This window comes from Calonectris borealis, chromosome 12, assembly GCF_964195595.1.
Source record: "Calonectris borealis chromosome 12, bCalBor7.hap1.2, whole genome shotgun sequence".
NCBI classification, from domain to species: domain Eukaryota; kingdom Metazoa; phylum Chordata; class Aves; order Procellariiformes; family Procellariidae; genus Calonectris; species Calonectris borealis.
The window spans coordinates 4,724,403-4,746,294 of NC_134323.1; the positions used below are offsets into that span (position 1 = coordinate 4,724,403).

The window sequence follows — 21,892 nt, forward strand, 5'->3', positions numbered from 1 at the left end:
AGCCTCCCCGGGGACCCCGCGCCTCCGCGGCCGCGCAGGGAAACGCCTCTGCCCTTGAGGGAGAAGCGGAGGCGCCCGTGTTGGGGGGACACACGTCCCCTCGGGTCAGCGTTAGGCGCTCCTGTGGAGGTAGCGCCGAGGGTGCTGGCTGCAGCGGGGGCCGCGTCGGGGGATCCGAGGGGGCATTAGGCCCGGGAGCTCCGGCCGCAGCCTGGGAGCGGGGGCAGGCGCTGGAAGCGGCGCTCTGGGGCTGCTGGCGGGGCAGGAGGCGCCCAGCGCAGCGCTGTCGGGCAAGAAAAGGCAGCCCCCGCGCAGGAGCCGTCTCCCGGGGCCGCCCCGTCGGGCCGGGCCGGCACCTGGGCCAGGCGCGGCCTGTCCCGCGCCGGCCTCGGCCGAGCCCTTTCCCCGGTCCCTGGGCCGCGTCGTGCCGCCGGGCGGCCGCTTCCGCGCCCGCGGAGGCGCGGTGGAGGAATGCGGGGACAATGCGCCATCTGTCACCGCCGGGCCGCGCCGCGGCCGGGAGCGCCGCCGAGGGCGCTGATTTATGCTGAATGCGCCTTAGAAGATCTCGATGTAGACTTTGTCTTTCTCTGTCAGAGCCAAGTAAAAAGAAACAGCTGGCCTGAATTTTTAGCACCCATAATTAATTAAGAGCTTCATTCCTGGGATTTGATGATTCAATAAAGCAAGACCCTTATTCCCCTATGTGATTCCAGTGAATATCTACTCCACTCCAATCCTTCTGGGTCCCAAGATAGGGCAGATTAACACTCTTTTTCTGTGGGAGAGAGGGGAAAAAATGCCTCAAGATTGCATCTGAGGCGCACACAAAAGGTAAATTCAAAACTGCCACTTGTTCTCTGCAAAGGCCCCTTATTCTCCGCTATTGATGTATTTGTGCCAGGTTTTAAAGAAACCAGAGGGGGGATGAGGAATTAACATATTGCTCATTTGGAAAAACAGCCGGTTCTGGTTTTGGTAACACTTGTTCCCTTGCCAGCCACAGATGTCCTTACTAATAATCTAGGCAGGTCACAGAAAGAGGGGAGCGGGGGGGCGGGCTCCCCTGGCACTGCCGTGCCGCTCCCAGGCTGCCCCGAGCGCCAGGCACGGCTGCTGCTGCTGAGGTGGGCGGTGGCCGCGGAGCCGGGCGCACCGCGCCGCCGGCTGCGGAATAGCCGCGGCTGAGGACCGGCGCCGTGCGCCGGCCGGGCCGGGCCGTGGGGCCGAGTTTCCTTCTTTCTTTTTTTGTTCTTTTTTTTTTTTTAATTCATATATATGCCCCCTCCGGCGTTTGGCAGAAGAGGGGGTTTGGGTTGAAGTTCCTGTGCTTTTTCCTTACTGCAAAACCCTGTGGTATTTTTTAGTCGCCTCCTTTAAACTTGCTGACCGTGTGATTTCCCGTGTTCTCTTGGCGGAGGGGCTTTCAAGCAGTTCTAGGCACGACAAGAGAAGATGCTGTTCAGATCCACTTACCAGGGTGTGAGGGGAGAAGCCCGATAAGCCAATTAGACCCGGCCGCCGCGGAGGCTCCGCGCCGCGCGGGAGCCCCGTAGGTTAATCGGGACAATTGGAAAAGCAACACTCGCGGGGAGAGCAGCGGGGGGGATGTAAACACGGTCCGGGGTGTTGAGGGTCTAAATTAGGATTTGTTTTGTTTTTAAGCGTGAAAGAAGAAGCAGCAGAGCTGCGGGCTGCGCCAGGCTCCCCGCGTCTCTCGCCCTCTGCCTCCGCGATTGAGAAGCGGGGCTGAAGGTTCAGAGGGGTCCCGCTGCCCCCGCCGGAGCTCGGGGGGCTGTGCCTGCTGCCAACCGCACCCCCAGCTCTCTCCGCTTTCCTCCAGGACGGAGGGGAATTTACCGCGGATGGGACCGCCGGCTGCAGCCCCGGGCTCCCGGCCCCGCCCGGGGTCTCCTCCTCCCAGGCGCGCCGGGGAGGCGATGGGCCCCCTGGGACGGGCAGGCCTGGTCCTGGGGTACTTGGAGGGGGGTTCCCCGAGGAAGCCTCTTCCCACCCCGGGGAGAGGGCGCCTGGTTCGGCCGGGCGCGGAGGGGTCTGGCTTCCTGTCCGCCCCACGGGTTGCAGCTGTCCGCCAGGAGCCTCTGTATGCCCCCTCCGGGGTCCCGGATCCCCGATCCGCGGCCGGCGAGGCCTGGGGACTGAGCTGTTCCTGCGGCCCCACGCGTGGACGCCGCCGGGACAGCCGGGCCAACACGCTTCTCGGCCGCGGTGGGGTTTTTTGGGGGGATGTTGGACTGTGACCTGCAGGAGACGGCGGTCCGTGCGCCGCGCCCCGCTGCTTACCTGCGCCGCTCAACCCGCGCCGTCGGGGCGGGCGGCGGAGTGGGTCGCGGTCCCCCCGCCCCCTCAAGGGCCGCGGCGGGGGCTGCCGCCCTGCGTCCGGGGCGGAAAGGGGCGAGCTGTTTCCCGCGGGCGCGGAGCGGCGCCCCGCGGGGGCTGGGCGGTTCCCACCTGCGCCCGTGGGCAAGCACCTGCTCCCAGGCGCGTTGGTGGGAGCCCAGCCCGCAGGGCCCCGCCGCCAGCCCCGCTCTTCCCTCTCGCCAGACTCAAAACCGCTCCGCAGTGGCAACGAAAGCCTCCTGCCCACAAACCTCCGTGGGGCGGGCCGCGGCCCTGCCCGGCGCCCCGGCAGGGGTCCGCTCCCAGCGTGAAGCGCCGCTCCCGGCCTCTCCGGAGGCTGCTCCCGAGTAACCTACGGCAGCTTTAATTGGCAGCAGACGTTATTTTTATTTTAAGATATCCTCAAATATTTTCTTTAACAACAAATTAACATGCCAGAGGCAAAAAAGGCGGACGCTGCCCCCTCCCCCCGCTCTGTTATAAAAAAGAAACTGGGAAAATCGAGCTTATGTTAAAGACAGGCTGTACAGTACATCTCCCGTGGCAGGGGAAAAGGATGAAGAATAAAATTGTTGTATGAAATCGATAGGGCTACAATAATAGTTACGGTTAAAATCGGCGACAGGCTGCAACCTAAAGGAAACGGTTAATTCCCTTAGGAATTTATACATCAAACGAAAACCGTATTGAGATCGCTGATAGATCTATTCAAAATAGCCCCGATTATAAGAAATAGGGCTTTTGAACGAGCGAAGCTCCTAAGCTGCTTTGCAAAATAGCTTTTTCAGAGACAGGAAGATCAGCTGGGGAAAGGTAGAGCGACAATTAAAAAAAAAATCCGTAGGTAGATGAATAATTACAACCTATTTATTTTGAGATAGTCGTTCCACTGCGGGACCTGTTGTCTCCGGACCGCGGTCCGGAGAGACTGACAGCTCTCTATAGCAAAGGGCATTCGGAAGTTCCACCCGAGTTCAACCAGAGGCGATGTCCGCCGGGAGCGAAGGTGTCCGGGAGGAGCCCGGGCTGGGGGCGACCCGCGGCACTTTGCCTTCAACCCCGCGCTTCGGGGCTGCTCCTGCCCGGACCAGCTCTGCCCCTCACCCCGCGAACTTTTTCCTGTTTTAAACAAGGCAGGTGAGTCCAATAAAGCTCACTGCTGCGCGAAAAATACGCCTTCCTGCAGGTCTCCCCGACTGGAAATAAAAGATCCAACCGAGGACTTCGAGCGTTTTTTAAAAATCCATTTATAATTTATAAAGTGACAAAATAACATACTGTTATCCCAGGAATATTTGATTCTTTACAACAATTCTTGAAACAATTTTGATTTTAAACCAAATTATCTACAAAGATCGTATAACCAAGTGAACACGGACTGCATCTTTAAAACATAAAATACAAACTACGATTTAAAATCTCGTAAAATGTAAATATGCATGAATAAACCTGTTACAGCTAATAAGTGGCTCTGACAAAGTTGAAGAGATTACAAAATAATTATCTGGCTCGTAAAGAAAAAAACCCAAACAAAACGGAGGGGTGTCTCGGCACCAGCTCCAGCGGTCCCAGCGATATTCCCATCACATTAGCAGCGGCGATGCACTCGTGTTCAACTGACACCCACAAAACCCGATTTGAACAGGGAAAAACCCGTCCCCAGAGCTGGGTACTGGAACGGTTCCTCGCCGGTATTTGTTCGGAGGGGACCCGGGCTGCTCGGATCACCGCGCCGGCGGGGGCTGCCTGTCGGGAGGGGGTTGAAGTTCTGCGCCGGCTGCCGCTGGGGAGCACCTAACTCGCCCAGGGACCCGCTCTGCCGCTGGCTCGGGCTGTGGAGCGGCAGAAGCGCGCCGAGGGCTCAGGGCGCTCTCTGTCCCCGTGCACAGGGGCGTTGGGTGGTCGGGAGCGCCCCGCCGGCCCGTCCCCAGCCCCGCGGGCCGCCGCAGCCCGCCACCGGGCGCGGAGCGGAGCACGGCGGCCCCGCGGGGCTCCCGCACCTCCGAGCGGGCGGCGGGAGCCAAACTCGGGCCGAGTGTGACACCTACCTGCCAGCGCCGGGAAGCACCGCGCCCGCGGCCGGCCCTCCGCGGGGCTGCGCGGCCGCGGCCGGCCGCCCGGCCCGCGCCGTCCCGTGGGACGAGGGCAGCGGTGCAAAACGCCGGGGGGTGGGGAGGGGGGGAAAGGGGCCGGGGCCGGGGCCGAGGCGGCCCCCGCCGTACCGAGTGCCTTTGCCTGTGCAACCCCCATCCCCGGACACCGCCGCAGCAGCGACGCGGGCTAAATCTGGCAGAAAATCGAACTCATTAGCAAAGTTCACCAGCTGATTACTTTGCATAAAACACGACACTGATTGGAAGTAATTAGGTTAAAAGATGGGACTGCGCTTCGATTTGATGTTTCTAACAAGTGCTTTTGTGCATGGCCTGATTTAAGCCTTTACCTCCGGAAACAGCGTTCCTCCCGCGCCCGTCCCCGTCCCGGTGCCGCCGCCGCTCGCCTCTCTCCGGCCCCGCGGGCGGCTCTGGCCGCCGCAGCCCGACTTTTTAGAAATCGGCAGTGTCTTTGAAAAAAGCTTCAGGTACTACTGTAAGGTCCTAAACGGAGCCCCGCGTCTCTTTTAAAACCTGCGGTTTTTCCGCAGCTATGCACGTATCTGCCCGTTGCAAAAAAAGAGTGGTTTTGATTCTGTTAAAAATCTCTTTTAATTAAATATTTGCATTTTACAAAGGCGGCTGCAGGTTTTTTATATCTAATAAGTATAACCTATTTCTTTTTTTTTTTTTTTGCATTATAGTTTAGCTCACACCCAAGGAAAAAAAAAAACAATAGCCATAAAAAATTAAATTAAACTTGTATATATATATTTTAAAACTATGAAACAATTCGGAAAAAGACACAGAAATGTATATATTTATATTACGAAAACAACATTAATGCCTGTACAGGTGTCTTGATTTCATAATTTACTTCAAAGATACTGTATTATCAATTTAAATACAAAAAGCTACATTAAATATACAGAATAAGATTTAATACAAATCTTTCTTCTTTGTGTGTGTGAGAGAGAGCGTGTCACTCGTTTGCTTTTCACTTGGTTTAGATATTTCTGGGCGGTTTCCACCCAGCCGTTTCCCATAGACTATAAACTTCTGAAGGGGTGCTGGGGGAGCAGGGGGAGCTGGTCTTTTTCTGCTTGTTTTGTTTTGTTTTTCTTTTGGTAGTGGAAAAATAACTGCCAAGGCAATTTATTATTTCTCTCAATAAATTAAAAAAAATAAAAATAACAGAAGAAAACCGCAGTCCCGGGAGGGGGGGAAGGAGGAGAAGCCGATATTAAATGTTGGACATACCTTTCTTCAGTTCGTAAGCTGAGTCTTTGCAAAGGTCTACTTGGGACTGGCTCCTGAGCATTTTAGCGTCTTTAGCCAGGCTCTCGGCTCTGCTGAGGACAGTCTGGTTTAATCCATTGAAGTGGGCGCCGGGGGCGGCGGCGGCGGGGCCGCCCGCGGGGTGCCCGTGCAGGGCCCCGAAGGAGCCGTAGTTCGTGTAGCCGGGGTAGAAGGGCGCCGTGTAGTAGAGCGGCCGCGGCAGGACCGCCCCGTTGGGGAAGGGGCACTGCGCCGCCGGCGAGCGCGGCCGCGGCGGCGAGCGCGAGGGGCCGCCGCCGCCCAGCACGGCGGGGCCGGGGGGCGCCGCCTCGCCGCCGGCCTCTTTCGCCTTGTCCGCCGAGGTGGCGATCTCGGCCAGCGACCAGAGCTTGGGCTTGGCGAGGGCCGCCTGCTGCGGCGAGTGGATGACGGAGGCGCCGGTGGCGGCGGGCAGCAGCGGGTGCAGGTCGGCGGCGTGCGGCGGCCCGGTGGCGGCGGAGGGCGGGCGGTACGGCGGGGGCTCCTCGCCGCCCGCCGGCGGCAGCCCGCGGCCCGGCGGGCACGGCCCCAGCGGGGAAGAGCCGGGCGCCTTGGGGGGGGCGGGCGGCCCGTCGAGCCGCTCCTCTGCCGGCTCTTTGCAATCCGAGTCGCTGAGACCGCCCTCGGCCTCCCGGGGCCCGGGGGACTCCTGGAGGCGCTCGCAGCCCGGCGCTGCCTTGGGATCCGCCGCTCCTGGGGAGGGGGCAAAGGAAAGGGGTGGGGGGCAGCTCTCGGGCTCGCCCTGCGCCCCCAAACCCGCCCACCCACTTCGCCGCCCCCCTTTTCCCCCGGCCCCGCCGCCGCCAGGCCCGCAGCGTTGCCCTCCGGCTCCCCCCGCCCCGGCTGCCCGCTCGGGGGGACAGGCCGCTCCGCCGCCGCCGCACCGGGCCGGTGCAGCCCCGAGGGCGCGGTCGCGGTGGCCCGGCCGAGCCCGCTGCCCTACCTGTGTCCGGCGTCCCGGGGTCCCCCTTTTCCTCCAGTTTCTGGGGCTCGTCCTCGTCGTTTTTCTCCAGGTCGATGTTCTCCTCTTCCTCCTCGTCCTCGCTGCGGTTCCGCGGGGTCCAGGTCATTTTGTTCTCCTTTTTGAGCCGCCGCCGCGCGTTAGCGAACCAGGTGGAGACCTGGGTGAGGGTCATTTTGGTGATGATGGCCAGCATGATCTTCTCGCCTTTGGTGGGGTAGGGGTTTTTCCGGTGCTCGTTGAGCCAGGCCTTGAGGGTGGCCGTGGCGTCCCGCGTCGCGTTCTTGCGGTATGCGGGGTCCCCGTAGGGGTAGGAGCCGAGCGGCGCCGCGTACGGGTGGTACCCCAGGGAGCCAGCCATGCCCGGCGTGTGGTCGTAGGGCGAGCCCTGGGGAGAGAGGGGAGAGCGGCCCGGCAGGGCGAGGTCAGGCGGCCGCGGGGCGGCAATGACACGGCAAGGGCAGCGCCAAGGCCTGCCGCGGCCCCTGCCCGCGCCCCGCCGCCTCTCCCCCGGCGCCGGGCCCTGCCCGGCTTCTCCGCCGGCTCCTTCCCGGGAGAACGGGCGGAAGGGCCTGGGGGCTCGGCTCTGGCCCCAGGAGGCCACCGGCCGCCTGCAGCAATCCAGCGCCTCTCCCCCAAATGCAGGCGCGGAAGAGCAAGTGGGCAGCGCGGGGAGGGGGCGGTCAACGGCGGGGGGACCCTTCCCTTCCCCTCCGGGCTGCGATCGCGGCGGGCAACCTGCCGGGCCCAGGCGGCCGGGGCGGGCCGCTCCTCTGCCAGGCCAGGGGCGGGAGGAGGGAAAAAATAAAGGGAAGAAGAGAAAAGAGAAGAAAGGAGAAGAGAGGAGAAGAGGAGAGGGAAAGACAGAAAAAGGAAGGAAAGATAGAAAAAGGAAAGAAGAAACTGTGAAACTCTGCCTAGAGCCTACACAGCGGGGAGAAGCTTAGCAAAACTCCCCGGGTTTTGGGGGGAACTGCAGGGCACTAGCGGCGGCCGCGGCTCTGCGGCGGGATGCCCCGCGCCCCGGGCCGGCCCCGCGGTGCCCCGCGGGCGCGCACGGCAGCGCAGTGCCCTGCCTTCCCCTTCCCTTCCCCGCGCAGCGGCTCGCGGCCATGGGATTAGAGCTCTGCAATATTTAAGCAGCCTAATTATCGCCGTGCAGGGGAAAGTTGCCTGGGTTTATCGCCCGGATTTTTCCCATCGCCGGCCGCTGCTGGGTTCATTCCCTTTTCCATCACAACAAGCTAATTGTTGCGGAATTACGATTGCTGTTTTATTTAAAAAAAAAAGTTTTAAATTTTTTTTTTTTTTTGAGGGAATGAAATCGGTCCCCGCCGGCCCCAGCCCCATTTCGCCCGAGCCGTGCTGCTGGCTCCCCCCGCGCCCGGCCCTGCCCGCCGCTGCCGCCAGCAACAGTGTGCGGCAGCACACGGCAGCGATGCGGCAAAGTTGGGCGGCGAGGCGGGGAGCCGCGCTCCCTTTTGTCCCCGATATCTCAAAAATAAAATCGGAACCAAAAGCAGGCCCGGGAGGGGGTGAGGCGCCTGCGGGATGCCGCCGTGCCCGGCGCGGTGCCGGCTGCCCGGGGCTGCTCTTACCACGTAGGAAGTGAAGGCGGCGGCGGCGGCGGCGGCCGGGTCGGTGCCGTACTGGAGGTGGGAGTTGTAACCCGGGGAAGGGGCGGTAAAGGCGGTAGATCCGGCATAAGGGGAAAAAGCGGAGCCCGAGGAAGATCTCCCAAGTTCATCGGTCCTGGGTCCGGAGATCACGCTGGTGCTGTACGCCGGGCAGGAGTAGAGAGCCAAGGACGCTGACGGCTGATACAAGTAACCCTGAGGATACGACATGGCCAGGCGCACACATATACCCGGGAGCCCAAGGCGCCGGGAGGGAGCCGCCGCGCTGCCGGGCTGGGGCCGCTGCGGCCGGGGCTTCGCGGGCGCCTCTCCGCCCTCGCCAGCTGGGCAGCGGCGGCACCTTGCTCTGTGCCGGGGCTGCTGCTCCGCGCTCGCCTGCAGCCTGGCACCGCTTCCTCCTTTTTCTCCCCCCCTCGCTTCCCCCTCTCTTGTTTTTTTTCCCCCTCACTCGCTCTCTCTCTCTCTCCCCCCTTGCACTGGGGGGGGGCTTTTTTTTCCCCCCTTCTTCCTCGCTCTGGCTTTCCGAAGGGTCCTGCCAAGATGCTAAGTTGGAAATTGCAGCTCCTGACGCCTTCTGCGCGGCCCGGCGAGGCTCCTCCTTCGCGGGGTGTTGTCAGTGGAAGGACTGGCAGGACCCCGCTGGGCTGCCGCGGCCGGGCCCAACCAGCGGGAGGGCTCCGCGCTTCCCTGGGCCCTCCCCAGCGCTCAGAGGCTCAAGTGCGCCGGCTCCTGGATTGCAGTCACCTCTGAGCCATTTGAGATCAGCTCCAACTTTCGGCATGTGCTAAATACCGTGCGGAGCTGCGCTGCGCCGGAATGCAAGCCAATCAGTATATGAAAAAAAATAGATATTTAATAAGATTTATTAGCCGCCCGGCTCCCCCTCTGCGCAGCCACCCCTCCTCTTGCTCTCTGCCCCCTGCCCCTCCCTCCACTAAATCACTGGAGGTGGGATGTACGGCGCGGGTGTGGTGGTGGTAGTTTTCTAAACAAAAAAGGCGATTTTCGGCGAGGAATCGCTGCGCCGCAGCCCGGTCCGGTCGGGTCCGGTCCGGCAGCGCTGGGATGCGCGGCCGGTCGCGCCGTCGGGGCGGGGGCCGCGCCGGGGCCGCCCCGCCGCCGGACCTGTTGCGGCAGCTCTGCGAGCGGAGCTGCGGCGGGGGGTCCCCGGGAGCGCGGCGCCGGGGCCCGGCGAGGAGTGGGGTTTGGCTTCGCGGAGGGCTCGGGGGGCCGTGAGCGGGGCGGGGGGCATTTAGTCTTTCCCAGTGCCGGTCCCGGGAGAAGAGGAATCCGGAGGGGGAGCGGTGGGGCGGTGGTGGGACTGCAGAAGTCGTTCGGAACGAGGGTTTGCCCGCGGATCTAAAGAATACAGCAGGTATCCTCCCCCTCCCCAGCTCATAAAAGGGTCGAGGCGAAAGCAGATTAAAACCATATGAACCGGGATAAATCCCCGCCGATCGGGAGATGTAATCTCCTTTGATTCCACCAGATACATTTCCCCACAGGAACATATCCCGATATATTCCCTCCTGGGTTTTTTTCCCTCGTGGCTGAGGCAAGGCGCTGCTCCCGCGGCCGCGGACCCTGCCCTCCGCCGCGCCCCCGGCCACCCGGGACCCGCCTCGGACCCGCCTCGCACCCGCCGGGCCTTCCCCGGGTGGGAATTTAATTAGATCTATCTTATGTATTTTTTTTAATCTTGTAACTTTTGCATTTCCCGGCCCTAATTCCTCTCGCCGCTGGCCCCAGCGGGCAGGACGCGGGCAGGAGGCGCGAGGAGGGGGGTGGTGGTGTCTGTGTTAAAGCGGCGGGCCGGGGCAGGAGGTCCCCGGGACGCCGGGGAGGCGGCACCGACGCCGCCCCGCTCCGTCCCTCCGGGGTTTTTGTCCGGCGGCAGCGGCCGCGGCCCTCCAGCCACACGGCGGGGCACGGGCTGAGCCTTCCCGAGCGGCCCCCTGCGGGGTCGGCGGGCAGGGCCGGGCCGGGGGTCGGCGGCGGCGTCTCGGCGGTAAGGGACGGGGCGGGCAGAAAGCGCTCTCCCCGGTGTCTCCGGGGGGAACCACGGCAGCGCCGGGGGCGGCGGGGCGGGCGCGGCCCGCACTACACTACCCAGCAGGCCGTGGCCACGCCAGTCCCGCCCCCGCCCCTCCCGGCGCATGATTGGCTGCCCTCCCGCCGGCTGTGGATCCTCCCCTTCTTCCAGTGGCCTGCGGAGCTGTCCCTCAGCGCGGGGAGGAGGGGGTGTGGAGGGGTGGGGGCAGTACGCGGCGCGGTTGCTGGGGAGTCCGGAAGCGGCGCTGACAGGACGGCGCGCGGAGGCGCTGCGGGCCGAGGCGGCCGCCTCCGGCCCAGTTCGGCCGGGCTCAGTCCAGCCCAGCCCATCCCGTGGCGGCTGCGGGTCGGGCCGGCCGCGGCCGGCGAGGTGAGGAAGCGGGGCGGCCGCGTCCCCTGCCGCGCGGCGGGACCTCGGGGCCTCGGGGCCCTGTGGCGGCGCTGCCCCGCCGCGCTGGGGCGCCCCCTGCCGGGCGGGCCTCGCCGCTGCCCTGCCCGCGGGCGGCGGCCGTGCCGGCTGTCCGGGCCCGGCGGGCGCTCCCCGGGAGGCGGCGGCGCCGGAGCCGCTGTCGGCCGCGGTCCCCCGACCGGTGTTCCCCCGCGCCCTGCCGGGGGCCGGAGGGCGCTGCCGCGCCGTCTGCGCCGGGCCTGCAGTAAGCGGCGATGGCGAGAGTGGCGTACGGAAGCCCGGCGAGGCGGGTCTCGGCACCCTCCTCGGCGCTGCTGTCGAGCAGCCCTTTGTCTGGCGTTCCCCCCTTTCTCTTCTTTTCCCCCTTTTTTTAATTTTTTTTTTTTTTTTTTCTTACGTGGAAACGTACGGCGTTTTCTCTTTTTAAAGTCCATGTGGGTTCTGTCTCCGGTAACCGGGAAGGGTCTAACACCGCATCGCACACTCTCTTACATGCTCAATCCACACAGGTGTGCACTTTCATCAGTTTTCAGCTGCACGGTGTCACTGATACTTGTCCCTGAGTTAATTTTAGCTATCGCTCTGAAGCACCGCATTTCTTTTTCCCCTCAAAAGCACTTCTGTCATAACCCTCTGACAATACCCCTTGTTCGAGGAGTGAGAAATCATCCGGTAAACTTTTATACGTTTAACATCCATTTTATATGTTAGTAGAATGAGTAACTGCTTTTCCTTGCCCATTTCTTTGTAGGGAGAAGCAGAAGTTTTAACTATCTTCCCATGGCGTCTGACTTTTTTGAGGAGGAGGTAAGGTTAATGTCATGTAAAATTACCCTCTTTATTTCTGATGTTCTACTAATCTTGCTTCTGTAGGCGTACATTTTGGAAACTGTGGTGAGCTCATGCATACTTTCATGCATTGCAGCATAATACCAGAGCTGATTAATAAACGGTAGCTATAGGACTCTTATGTCATCAGGATTGTAAGTGTCTATCAAACCGACATTCTCATTACATTATGCCACTATTACATTCTTTACAGTTTTAAAAGAACTGTAGATAATTCTTCAAGATATTGAAACATTTAGTTTATAGTTCTATTGCTGTGGTTGTCACCTTCACTTTACATCAAATTTGAGACTCATTTCTTAAGGATGTCTCTATTTTCTGCTTTATTTGCACATTGATAGCTCTATTGAATGACTAGTCACAGCAACGTTTTCTTCCAATAGAAGCATATTAAAATGTGAAAGCTTAAGACTAATCTGCTTTGCAGGACTTTTAAGCTCTTTGATTAAAGGGAAATAAGTTGTTTGTTTCAAGACTCTTGTTTATGTAGTTCTGTCAGTTCTATTAACAAATGTGGGGCTTGAGGATACGTTTGCTGCTTCTCTTCATTTTTACTGAAGGTACGTACATTTGAAGGTGTGGATAAGTTCTTGGTATCAGCTGTTTGTCTGCTTTGCAGCTGCCAGTGAAATGGTGTAAGCGCAAGTTGATATTAAAATCCTGTACTTTATATATTTTTGTCATAATTTCTTGGAAGCTAAACCGTTAATGCAATAGAAGATTTACCATTCAATTCTTACTTAACGGTGGGTAGGATTTACAGGCTGGCTGTGTGCTCTTCGCTTTATTTAAATTAAGGCTTGTGAATTTAACTTCAGCTTGTATAAATAAATAATTAAAGTCACAATTTTTATAGCCTTCAGTCTGATGGGCTGGTCCTGCAAAGCTGTTTAAAATGGTCTTTGCTTACTTTAGTAGTCGGACTCCAGTAGGGTTTTTGACAGGAGGGGAACTTGGGTTTGAGATGACTGCACAAAATGTGATGACCCAAAATGTAGCAATATTTGAAATTGCAGATTTATTTTTCTACACTGGTTACATTTGCATAATTTCGTTTAGCGTGTGCAAACATATGTGGTACAGCGTAAAATAGCGTAATAAATTAGTGCATGAACATATAATAGGGATCAGCTGTGAATATTTTCTTTCCGGGAGGGGAAAAAGAGGCAGGGTGATCTTGAAAATAACAGCAAGCTATATTTTAAAAGTACAGCCCTTGGTAGGCTCTAACTGTAAGTGGTTTGGTTGCAGGTGGTTTGTAGTGGATGGAGTTAAACTTGGGTATCTTGGATATGATACACCTTAATTTAATTACTTTAATAGCTACTTTCTGTTGAAACTTTAAAATCTAACGATCCTGCTTTTATTACAGTCTTTAAAGATCTAATCGTTCTTGTGTGTGTCTGAGATGTAAAACTTAGTGCAAGGGGAGGCAACAGATTGGTTCCGTCATACGATTTTGTTGGGGTTTTTTTGAGAGTACTTAAAAGATTATGATGGATAATGCTGTCTTGCCAAAGAATGCCGACACAGGTGTTCATCATTATCTTAATTAAGATCCTGAGAAAATGTCATCTTTCGGCATGAATTATGAAGGGAGATGCATTAGGAGATCATTTCAACTTTTTTTTCTTTTTACAGGGGTAGATGAGAAGGAGGCTGTTTTCTCAAAACCTTTTTGATATTTCTTTATCAGAACACCTGACCGTAGACACTTACTGAATAATTTCTTTCTCCACTTCAGTTTGTGAATACGTTACCAAGAGATCTGTATGTGATGTTAAAGGGAATCCTCTTTAAAAAAAAAAAAAAAGTAATAAAAAAATAATCCCCCTCCCAGATACTCTGTTCTGTTTAAAGCTGTCCCTATAAAAAAAATACTAAGACTCAGATCATAGTGGAAACTGCTGCTGGAAACATCTGCTAAGAGATGTTTTATACAGTGTATTTAAAAGTATTAACAACTCATATTAATAACAGAGCAAAATAAATATATGTGAATATTTATCTTTTTAATTAAGCATGAAGAGAAAAAAATTTCCTTTTCTCACCTTTGCACTACCACAGAAGTAAAACTAATTAGCGTGCAAAGTGGAGGGAGGGGCTTGTGTTTTTCTATGTTAAATCAATACATTATTAGCTGAGCAAGAGCTAAAACAATGCATCTAAAATATTGGCTGAAGCATTGGCAGTAAAACTTAGGGGTGCTTTCCTGCAGATACGTACTAGTGTGCATGTTGCTGCTGGCTTCCCTAAGATGAAGTGCTGGGAGTTACAGGGTCAGTACTTGCCGTGGAAGTGCCGGTGTTTGGTGGCTTTTAGCCTAGGTGAATGATCTCAGGAAGAGTTCTGCAGGACACCCTTCACTTCTCTGTTGTTTCTTCTGCCTGCACTTACTTTGCCCGAGACTCTACTTGTTAGCACTCTCTCTTTTTGCAGTCTGAGACCAAGGTGTAAACTCTTGAACGCCTAGAATAACTCTTCTGTGTTTAGCAATTGGGTATTAAGTAGCTTAGATAGACTTTTGTTTATCTCGGCAAGCCTTTCTATGTAAAATCACTTTTTGTCGGCTAAAAGAAACCTGATTATCAGTCTCAGTCCTTTTTTAAATTGTATCAGCAAACCTGTTTAGAATGTGGAATAAAACCATACACAGAAGTGCAGCTGGCAACCCCTGTAAGCACGTAGTTATTGTATTGAACATTTAACTCCAAAGATCTTGACAGTATCATGGGAGAACCTGAAACTGTATTTCAGTTTCCTTGAAGTTTCCTGTAATTAACTTAAATAGTGTGATTTGCTTGAATTTGTTGGCATAATATGGACTAAGTTAAGAATGTCTTTAGGGTTTATTTTGCTTATAGTTCTACAGGCATATGCAGAAAATAGACTCTCCTGATCTTGACTTTAGTGGAAAAAATGAAAAACTGCTCTCTTTCATGTCTAAACAAGTTTTTTCACTTAAAGCAAGCCACGTCTACTGTTAGTTGACTCCTTATTGTGAAAGAGGAGCACCTCGGCAGGAAGGGTGGCTGTGGCGCTCTATGCCATTTTATGGGACGTGCATGTGCCCGTAGCTTTCCATACGGTGGCAAATGCCCTTTCGACTGCAGGTGCTGCTTCATGGTGGGAGCTCCCGTAGCTGGAATCTGGCCTCCAGTGTGGGTGGGTGGGTGACTTTTAATAGCAGTGTCGTGTTCAAAAGAGTTTGTGTTTTATCTACTTTACTTGCATGTATTTGCAGTCCTTATGACCGGTATTTGTGAGAGCTTGGCATTACCTCTCTGAGGAGAAACATAAAGCCAGGTAGCCTTTCTAGCCTTATACCCGAAGAATTCTTTTTAACAGTTCATAATTTCTGTTTTTTATTAATATCAGAGCTTTTTAGTTTCTGTTCCTTAATGTGGATAATGCAGGTGTGAATGATTCTTGAAGCTGTTTTCTGCAGATTAAAGTGAATGTATTTGTAGAGCCAGAATTTTTTTTTTTTGATAGAAATCATTGTTTGAGGAAGAAAGGAAGCCAGTCGGACCTTTCAAGGTGAATGCGGATCATCGTAACAAAGACTTTACTATTCTAATAAACTTGTGACTGATCACTCTCCTACTCTTCCCGAAGGAGATGCATCTTCCTGAGCTCTTTTTTTTTCCCCAAACAGAGCTAAAACTACCTTTTTCTTTTCATAAGCACATCTTTTTCACAGTATTTCTCAGCATTTCTATCGCAGATCAAGAACACAGTGTTTTCCTCTGAAATATTCTCTGCTGACATCTACAGAACTTTTCATGCCCTTCAGATTTAATTTTGTATAGAATAATGCATGGTATAATATGTAGGTCCTCTGTTTTCAATTAAGCTGTATTAGGTAACTATGCTCTTCTTTCATATCCCATAGCAAAGTATCAATATCCAGATGGCAGTGTGTTGGGATAAAATAGCTACAGGCTTGGCTGCTACTATAAAGCCAAGAACTAACATTTTAGCCTGTGTGATAAATAAAACTGAGGTTGCGACTCTTGGCGTATTGGAGTTGCACTAAATAATGCTACAGTGCTGTTTATTACTGGTTTCATTGGATAATATGCAGCTATAAAACCTGCTTGAAGCTTTTATTAAGAATACTCTGTCATTATAAAAAGGTGCCTACAACTTCTTTCTGATATTGACGGTGCAAGAATTACTTTGTTTGTGCTGACTTCCTGGCTGTTGTCTAGGGAGGACCTTACCCTCTCCCAGCTTCTGTAGGTATTAGGTTCCATCAATGTCTCTTGGGAAGAGGACAGCTCTGTAGAGCTAGGTTTCAAAAGTTATTTTTAAGGTATTTTTTGCTCTTTGCTTTTTCTTAAAGTTTATTTCAGTATTTAATTTCTTGCTTCAGTTAAAATTCAGCTGGTGTTCTCTGTGGTATGAACTGTGCTCCTGTGTCCCTACGTAAAACTTAAACCGAGGTCACCCAGACAGTTGCCTGAGAGGAGGCTGCACAATGGCCGAGAGACTTCTATACTGGCTGAGAAGGTGATGGGAAGACTTGGTAGTAGGGAAGGGACTAGGAGTCTTGAATCCTGGGCTTGTTTTCTCGGTCAGTTTCTGGCACATCCTATGACCTAGATTTGTTCACGTAACCTCTGTGCCTCTGTTTACCTAACTGGAACCCTCTGCTTTTCTCAGAAATGTTCAGATTTAAATTGATGTCCATACTCATATAATTTATTAGACTGTTGTGCTTTTGAGCAAAAGCAAGTTACTAATACTATTACTGATTCACTAGCTAAATGCCGTTAAATTTCCATATTCCACAGATCTTTGATTTCCATAGGCACCTGTTTATGGTGTGCCTCTTAGAAAACGCAGAATTGAACACCATCCAGTGGCATGTGGTACTCACATGGTGTCTGTGGGATTTAACAAACATACTAAATCAATGGGTGAGGAAACCCTTGCATTGCTTAGTCTGTAATCCTTATTTGTAAGAGAAACCTGCAGTCTAAATTAGTGACAAATACTATCTTTTTGTTCCATTTCCCTGTTCTCCATATGTCTATTTTTTTGCCTTTATAGAATGCACCCAAGAGCAGAAGCAGTGAGGTCCGCGATGGGGAAAATGAATCCAAGCAGTCCATTCTGTCCTGTACCCACCTGAGTACAGGAAGAGACCTCATACAAAGCCAGAATGCATCTGGGCTTGCAGCTCTCTTTAACCATGTTAAGTCCTATTCAGAGTTAATGGTAAGTAATTTGTTTTGTATATGTTATGATTCATTAAGTAAGGCATTACAGTAGTGGCACTTTCCTTTGTGGTATTGGGTTCTGTCTCTAACAAAATGCAGAATTAATGTTTCCAGATACATCAGCTTTAGTCCTGTTTCTGTTAAGAAAATCATGTGGTGCAGGTGACAAGCATTGTAATAAGTATGCTCTTTCTTTCTTTCTTTTTTGTCCTCTCCAGATGAGCCCAGTGAGACTGGTCTAAGCAATGCTGAATAAGGGAAGAACAGAGTTGGAAGGCAGGAGCTATTTCAAGGCAGGATTCTTCTTTCCGTAACACCCAAATATGAAGACTTTATAAACTTCATTAGATAGAATATTGATAATAGTGTAATATCGGTAATACTGCATGATGTAGTATCGCACTGCTTTATTGTTCAGTGGTCGTGTGGAGCTGCATGAAATAAATGAACATATAGTAGTGGCTTAAATGAACATTATGAGTGAGAGCAGTAAATCGTGAAGGTGGGTACTACAGGAAATACTACTAGCTTTTTTTAAGCCAGTGTCTTTTCTTTTTTCAGCTCTTTCCATAACCTGTAGTTCTTTTGTTTCTTCAGAAAAAGATGGAATGAAAAAAAAACCTTTTCATTCAAGAAATTGAAGCTAGTTCAGCTTCTTAACCAGAAAGTTTTCACAGTCCTCCTAGCTGTTACAGCACCTTCATGCTTTGTCCAGCAGAAAATAGGACTCTCAGTGCTGACCCATGAACTCTCCATAAACATCTGTAGTGCCGCAGCATGTGCTGCTCTTTCTTCTTAGGGCTTCCCTTGTCAGGGAGCGGTTGCGAGATGTCTGCTGTGGCCCAGCCCTCTGTGACCTCTTGCATCCAAGGATGGAATTTTTCTGTCTGGAACTTGTGGGAGCTCCCTCCTGAGCCCAACAGTTTTCAAATATTGCAAGAAAAGATCTGACAGTGTTGTCTGGGAGATGTGACTGACTTAATTATTATTAACATTTATTAAGTGCCTTACAATGGAGGGGGAGAGTCATTGTCTTCATTTTTACAAATAGGAGAACTGGCATGTAGGAGGAATGGCTCTCTTCTATCTTCTGTGATTCTTGACCCACCTAATTAGGTGATTGTCATGAGAAATAACAACCTGGCTCAGGGGAATGGCGCTAGGGAAAGATGCCGACATGTTCAGTATGGCACACCGCTTCTCCCTCCCAGAATGGCTTAATGTAGTAAGCAGCGTCTTCCCTCTGTGAGCGTCGGTTGGCCAGCGAGGAGATTTAAAAGGGCTGATGAGCCCGAGGCTGTCTCTCTATCGGATAGCTTCATTATAGATCTCATCCAGGGAAAAAGTGAGGTACAGCAACTCATTTCTAGGAGCTACTCTTGTTTTTAGTGATTACTCACCCTCTGCCTCCTCCCGCTTCCGTTCACAATAGAGTGGCCTTTCCCCAGGGTAAGCTGATTCACTTCAGGGCTGGTATTTGCAGTTTTCCTGCACTTAGTTAGCCTCTAAGGCAGTAACTGCTTCTTCTGGACTAAGACTTTAATTTCTTTTCTTTAATAGTTTATTTTGCTAAGAAAGAGAACCTGTCCAGCTGGTACAAACAATAGTGGTTTTGATGTGTATCAGTAAAGAGTTAAAGATGTGTGTTTTCCGTGTAGAAGATAGAGACTTAAAGCCTGCTTTAAAGGAAGGTAAACTCTATCCCAGCCGAAACCAGGACAACCTTGGAGAGGTTTACTTAAATATACAATATGCTCTATTCTTTCATTTTTAAAAACAGTATTAAGAGATTTTTTTTTTGCAAGAGAAGAGAAAATAACTTCATCTTTTTGATTGCATTTTTTCTTAGTCGCACAATTGTGAGATAAATATTCAGAAATATGAGTTGGTAAAGTTAATGTGATTAAAATGAATACGTGATAACGGGCTCTGCACGTTAAAGATTAAGAGCGCAAATTATAGACTCTAGAGTGAAAGACTCCATGAGCATTTGCGAATTTTGTTTGTGCAAGGAATGCAGGCTTAGGCCCACAGTTGCAGTTGCACAACAATTTCGTCCTGTCTGCTGCTTTTTTGTCTTGACTGATCTGCACAGAAGTCTCTCATACACTGTAGTGTCAGGGTGAAAATGTAGTCTGGGGTGAGGTGGGGGGACAAATGAGGAAATAATTTCAGTCCAAGCATTAGTGTTACTCTATAAAAATAGATTAGTTTTACACAAATGATTCACACTTACAAAGATCAGTTTATAGCATTTTGACTGCACAGTAGTTAATTCTTTATGTATAAATTGATCCTTTATACAAATGTAATTCCATATACAACAGTTAATCTCTTTGAGTGCAAGCTGAAAATATATTATCAATTAATTTATGTAGGTTATGACTTTCTTTCCCCTGTACTCTGCAGTGGTTACCTACACTAAAGTTGAGTCGGTGTGTGCTTAATGAAAATTAGATGTGAAATGTAATATGTAGAGGACAAAGAAGCATTGAAATCCTTATTGCTCTTAAAAAGACAAAGGTACCTCAGACGATTCTCCTTTCTTAATCTCTTGAGAATTTGATGTGTAATTCTATTATGAGCAATTTGAAGTGAATGAAATTGAAATATTTTTAGAAATAGTATTAGTACCAGATATTATTGCTCACCTTTTGTGAAGCCTAGTTTTGTTTTAAAACGCTTTGCATTTTGAGAGGCTAATTTATAGACAATCTTCCATTGAGAAAGAAAAGCATCTTGGCCTTTCGTGGAGAGACAAGCCTAGCTGTTATATCTGTGAAATTTGCTAATGTTGCAACCATTTAAATAAAGTGTTTGTTTACATAACAGCAATGGCATTTCTCCTCCTCTTCCTTGCGGTTTTGTCCAACTAGATGTTATGAGTGGCAGTTGCAGTGACTGCTAAGTGTTTAAATGATGACACCATTATGTGAAGTGATTTTGAAATGAGAGATTCCAGCCAAGAATTACATCTGCTCTCATCTCCTTCAAATCATACTCTCTGGCTGTGCAGATTATGATTGATTTGTTTGTGACAGATTGCAGGAAACAGTCATTGATTTTTCAATATTTTACCTTAAAATTATTTACAGTTGTAACCAAGGGGAGGTATTTCCATGGGCTGTCAGCCCCTGAAAGACTGGGATAATATTCCCTGCTCCCTGACAAGACAAATTACCCGTAATGAGTGCAGTAGCTGAAGGGTATACTTTTATTTTAAAATATGTCAATAACCCCAGTGACTAAACGAATATTGATTCAGCATAATGAAGCCTGAGTAATGTGAAAATGAGCTCTTCAAGGAGCATGGTAAAGACTTTCTTTTTAGCTTGTAGCAAGAAGCTTTTCATTCTTTACCGTTAGGTAGTTGAAATGTGCAGTCTTAAACAAGTCATCCTTAAACAGTGGTAATATGCGGAATAATGTAACAAAAGAACTTGGGTTTTTTTTCTGTTTTTTTTTTTTTTCTTTTTTTTCCCAAAGTTCTTTTTCTTCAATGCGTTTCAGCAGATCAGACGTTTAAAGAGAAAAATGCAAGTTATCCAGGGCAGAGATAGAATTACTATTGGTGTTAATGTCTTTTGCAATAATATTCTTCAGCTGGCCTAATGGCATTTTTAAAGTGGATTCTGCATATATAGGCATGGAAATGTATCTAAATAAACTGTAGATTTAATTTCATATTATTGACTTCTTGGACATATTGATGTGTGTTCTATGTGATCGGTCTAATATTCTTGTCCTTTAAGAATTTAGCATGTCTGGTTTATGAGAACATAGATATACTGTGTTATAAAACTTAGTTACCGTAGTGCACATTTTTCTTTCCGGTGGCTTGTAACACTGCATGTTTCTTACCAAATGAGAATTTTCAAGCGGTAATTCATTTAAATTACAGTAATTTATGCCGTGCCATAGGTGTGGTGTGGAAAAGCATCTAATGGATTAATATGGATGTACTTCAGTTGTTCAGGATAAGGATTAGATTAAAGACCATGTTGAGGTACAATTTTTTTAACATTAAAAATATCGAACGCTAAAAAAAATTATCATCTGAAAGGATCAATTTATCATTTGTATTCGAGAGCATTGTGCAATATTGGGAAGGCTCTGCAAAAGCACTGGGTATAAATAGCTGTGTAACCCAGACATACGCAAAAAGATATTTTCTTGAGGTGTTTGTGTATAAGGTGTCAATTATGAAATAATGTCATAGCCAGAAGCATTTAGTGAGCATGTTTGGGCACGGGGACGACTTTCCTTATTTTCTGAGGACTGACTTCAATTGCATCCAACTAGCTTGTGAAAATTTTCAGAAGGATGTTTTCCTATCAGCACACAGGTGATTTTTCCAAATGTCATTCCTTTAGCACAGCTAGAAAGTATTTCAGGAGGCACTTGAGAACCTGTGGCATTGAGAGTTAAATGGCAACCCTGGAATGTAAGATATGTTCCTGTTCTTAATTTGTTAATTTTCAGAAAAATGTGATGTGATGTACATTTGAGAGGGTTACAACTCCTAAATAATTGTAGTTTTGAGGGGGTTTGTGCATAAGACCTGGGATTCCTAAATATTGGAGAATCGTTAATGGTGAGGGAGTAATAACCTCAAATATATAGCAGTGACAACAGGAGAATTTGGGGCTCTTGGAAATTGAGGTTCAACTGGTAACATTTAACTGCTCAGTGGTATTTTACACATCCAAGTTCTCTGGTTGTTCCCTTTGTTCCTCTACCTTTTGTTTTTTTGGCCAACAGCAGGAGATGGGAAGGGACGGTCCTCTCTCGGTAGCTTTCCCACAGTAGTGAGGAAGAGGGAGACTGTTCAGGGCTGGGTGCCAGTTCTGATGCAAACTGAAGGGCAAATAAATGTTTGTTTTAACTACATCTCCTTTTCCTGAATAACACTGCGTGAGCTCAGTGGTACCAAGCTCAGTGGAACAAAAGCGGACGCTGCTGGAGGTACTGCTGAGAGCTAAACC

General features: G+C 51.0%; 1 protein-coding gene across 2 annotated transcripts; it reads right to left on the reverse strand.

Annotated features, from left to right (window-relative positions):
• Positions 1-4,678: 4,678 nt before the first annotated feature.
• On the reverse strand, positions 4,679-8,579 carry IRX5 (iroquois homeobox 5). 2 transcript variants are annotated; one of them, XM_075160717.1, is made up of 3 exons: positions 8,331-8,579; positions 6,715-7,120; positions 4,679-6,461 (listed from the first exon to the last, which is right to left on the reverse strand). In XM_075160717.1, exons 1-3 carry the CDS (start codon positions 8,577-8,579, stop codon positions 5,698-5,700), a joined length of 1,419 nt encoding a protein of 472 aa, XP_075016818.1. In that variant the 3' UTR covers positions 4,679-5,697. The 2 variants fall into 2 exon arrangements, with proteins under 2 accessions (XP_075016818.1, XP_075016816.1); XM_075160715.1 differs by having other exon boundaries at positions 4,679-6,464.
• Between the last annotated feature and the right edge of the window lie 13,313 nt (positions 8,580-21,892).